Source organism: Pteropus alecto, unplaced genomic scaffold, assembly GCF_000325575.1.
Source record: "Pteropus alecto unplaced genomic scaffold, ASM32557v1 scaffold700, whole genome shotgun sequence".
In the NCBI taxonomy this organism is placed as follows: domain Eukaryota; kingdom Metazoa; phylum Chordata; class Mammalia; order Chiroptera; family Pteropodidae; genus Pteropus; species Pteropus alecto.
In genome coordinates, this window is record NW_006429611.1 from 253,642 (window position 1) to 254,427 (window position 786).

The following is a 786-nucleotide window of genomic DNA, read 5'->3' on the forward strand; positions in this document are numbered from 1 at the left end:
GGGAAGGGCAGGGAAGTGGAAGGGGGCCAGGATCTGGGGGAGACAGCCTGCAGGTGCAGGGAGCCAGAAGACGGCCAGGGCTCAGAGGGAACGGGGCTGTCTGGAGCCCACCCCAGCTCTTCCTTAGCCACTCGCCCTCCAGCTCGCCCCCCAAGACAGACTCCTGGAGTGGCCGGCTGGTCCTAGGGGACAGGGACACAGCCCGCCCGCCGTGTCCACCCCACCCCCTGCCACCCAGGACCCTGAAGATGGAAGACTTTTTCCCGGAGACCTACCGTCTGGACATGAGGGATGAGAGGGAGGCTTTTTTCACCCTCTTTGATGGTGAGAGGCCGCTGGACGACAGGTCGGCTCTGGGGAGTCGAGTTAAGGGCCACACCCAGGTGGGGGCGTGGTCAGGGCAGGGCCTGGGCCCAGTCAAGGTGAGGGCGTGGTCAGGGAGAGGAAGAGTGGTGCCAGGTGGGCGAAGTCAGGACTGAGGCGAAAGCGGCGGGGTCGTGGGGAGGGGTCCTGGCTGGGCCTGGGCGGAGGCCGGAGCCTGGTAGGGGCGGAGCCGGGCTGGTAGGGCTGTCGTGGCCGTGGCTGGCCGTGGTCTTGGCCGGAGTGCGGCCCGAGAGGGGCGGGGCGTGTTGTGAGCGCGGTCAAGGGAAATGTGGGCCGGGTCTTTTGGAGGGTCAGGGTGGTGGGCGTGGTCGGGCCCTGGGGGCGGCACTGTCGGGGCACGCGGTCGTGGCGGGAGTGGTCGGTGTGTGGGCGTGGCTGCTTTGGGGTCCGGGCGGGTGGGCG

At 69.2% G+C, this 786-nt stretch overlaps 1 protein-coding gene across 1 annotated transcript in view; it reads left to right on the forward strand.

Moving 5' to 3' along the window:
* Positions 1 to 786, forward strand: part of TTLL10 (tubulin tyrosine ligase like 10) — a 49,254-nt gene that overhangs the window by 39,590 nt on the left and 8,878 nt on the right. The window contains exon 9 of the mRNA XM_025047843.1: positions 239 to 324. Within this exon, the coding sequence (XP_024903611.1) occupies positions 239 to 324 (86 nt within the window). The remainder of the gene's footprint in view (positions 1 to 238; positions 325 to 786) is intronic.